Below are 2500 nucleotides of genomic sequence, written 5' to 3'. Positions count from 1 at the left end.
ATGGCCCTTTTATCTATCTATCCTGAGGTTTTGATTGGTCAATGGCCCTTTTATCCATCTATCCTGAGGTTCTGATTGGTCCATGGCCCTTTTATCCAACTATCCTGAGGTTCTGATTGGTCAATGGCCCTTTTATCCAACTATCCTGAGATCCTGATTGGTCCATGGCCCTTTTATCCAACTATCCTGAGGTTCTGATTGGTCCATGACCCTTTTATCCAACTATCCTTAGGTTCTGATTGGGACTTTGGGGACTTAGGTGTTGGTTTGGGTTTGAGCGGTGATGGCTTCAGGTAATGATATTGAAGGCCAGTGCTTACTCAACGAGCACAGAGTGAAGTCAGTGTGTGAGTGTGTGTGTGTGTGTGAAAATGTGTGTGTGAGTGAGTGTGTGTGATTGTGTGTGTGTGTGTAGGTGTGTGAAGGTGTGTGATATGAAGGGATTTGAGTCATGTGAGAAGACAGGGGAGTAGTGTTTAGAGTTGTGTGAAATGGGTCTGTGTTTTGGTGTAAGGCATCATGGTTTGGGATGTTTAATTACAGGAATAGACCAAGTTATAGTGTGTAAGCCACCGAGAAAAACTGTAACGCGTGCGTGTGCGTGTGTGTGTCTGTCTTTCTCCATGTGTGTTTGTGTGTGCATGTTTGTTAATAGGTGTGTGTCTGATTGTTAATCAGTTTGTGTGTGTGTGTGTGTGTGTGTGTGTGTGTGTGTGTGTGTCTGCGTGTGCATGTGCGTGTGTGTGTGCGTGTGCGTGTGCGTGTGCGTGTGCGCTGGCGCGTGCGTCTGTGTGTGTGTGTGTGTGTGTGTGTGTGTGTGTGTGTGTGTGTGTGTGTGTGTTCATCATTAAAGTGATGATGAGTGTGTTTTGTCTGCAGGCAGGGGCAGGCCTGCTTCTGATGCCTTCTCATTTCACCTTCAGTTACTGCAGGACCAGGCTTGCTAAGGAGACCTTTTACTTGTGTGTTTGTGTGTGTGTGTGTGTGTGTGTGTGTGTCTGTGTATGTGTGCGTGTGTGTGTGTGAGAGTGCGTGTGTGATTGTGTGTGTTTGTGTGTGTGTGTGTTTATATGTGGCTTTGTTAGATATGTGGATTTGTTAGAATGCTTGATCTGTGTTTTGTAGACTTTTCATGTGTGAACATGTGTTTGTGTTTTGGTGTGTGTGTGTGTGTGTTGAGAACTTCTGAGTGTGTGTGTGTTTGTTTGTGGGTGACTGTGACCCTTGACCCTTGACTGATGACCTGTCACATATCTGACAAACCTTAATCCCTCTCTCTCGCTCTCTCTTTCTTTCTCTCTCCCTCTTTCCCTCTCTCAATCCCTCTCTTTCTCTCTCTCCCTCTCTCTCTCTCTCTCTCTCTCTTGCTCTCTCTTGCTCTCTCTCCATATCTCTCTCCATATCTCTCTCCCCCTCTCGCTCTCTCTCTTTCCCTCTCTCCCTCTCTCCCCATCTCTCCCTCTCTCTCTATATCTCTCTTCGTCTCCCTCTCTCCATCTCTCTCTCCCTCTCTCTCTCTCTGCCCCAGTGTTGAATGGTAAGGACGGTGTCACCTGCATGGATAAGAACCACGGCTGTGCCCACATCTGCCGAGAGACGCCCAAGGGTGGCGTCGCCTGTGAGTGCCGCCCGGGATTCCACCTCACCAAGAACCACCGGGACTGCAAGCGTGAGTCACGCCCGCCTCCACGAACACTGCCACCCTAAACACTGCCACCCTAAACACTGCCACCTTAAACACTGCCACCTTAAACACTGCCATCTTAAACACTGCCATCTTAAACACTGCCATCTTAAACACTGCCATCTTAAACACTGTCACCTTAAACACTGCCACCTTAAACACTGCCACCTTAAACACTGCCATCTTAAACACTGCCACCTTAAACACTGCCACCTTAAACACTGCCATCTTAAACACTGCCATCTTAAACACTGCCATCTTAAACACTGCCATCTTAAACACTGCCACCTTAAACACTACCACCTTAAACACTGCCATCTTAAACACTGCCACTTTAAACACTGCCATCTTAAACACTGCCACCTTAAACACTGCCACCTTAAACACTGCCACCTTAAACACTGCCATCTTAAACACTGCCATCTTAAACACTGCCATCTTAAACACTGCCACCTTAAACACTGCCATCTTAAACACTGCCATCTTAAACACTGCCATCTTAAACACTGCCATCTTAAACACTGCCACTTTAAACACTGCCATCTTAAACACTGCCATCTTAAACACTGCCATCTTAAACTCTGCCATCTTAAACACTGCCATCTTAAACACTGCCATCTTAAACTCTGCCATCTTAAACACTGCCACCTTAAACACTGCCATCTTAAACACTGCCATCTTAAACACTGCCATCTTAAACACTGCCACCTTAAACACTGCCATCTTAAACACTGCCATCTTAAACACTGCCATCTTAAACACTGCCATCTTAAACACTGCCATCTTAAACACTGCCACTTTAAACACTGCCATCTT

General features: G+C 46.3%; 1 protein-coding gene across 1 annotated transcript in view; it reads left to right on the top strand.

Moving 5' to 3' along the window:
* The window catches only part of scube3 (signal peptide, CUB domain, EGF-like 3), a gene marked incomplete at both ends in the record, with an annotated part of 80227 nt that overhangs the window by 41771 nt on the left and 35956 nt on the right, over nucleotides 1–2500 (top strand). Inside the window, one exon of the mRNA XM_080833313.1 lies at nucleotides 1529–1669. Coding sequence (XP_080689439.1) covers nucleotides 1529–1669 — 141 coding nt within the window. The remainder of the gene's footprint in view (nucleotides 1–1528; nucleotides 1670–2500) is intronic.

The sequence above is a fragment of the Sprattus sprattus genome, assembly GCF_963457725.1.
Source record: "Sprattus sprattus genome assembly, chromosome: 2".
NCBI classification, from domain to species: domain Eukaryota; kingdom Metazoa; phylum Chordata; class Actinopteri; order Clupeiformes; family Clupeidae; genus Sprattus; species Sprattus sprattus.
The sequence above is the reverse complement of the archived record's forward strand: the minus strand, read 5'-3'. Positions and strand labels throughout refer to the sequence as shown.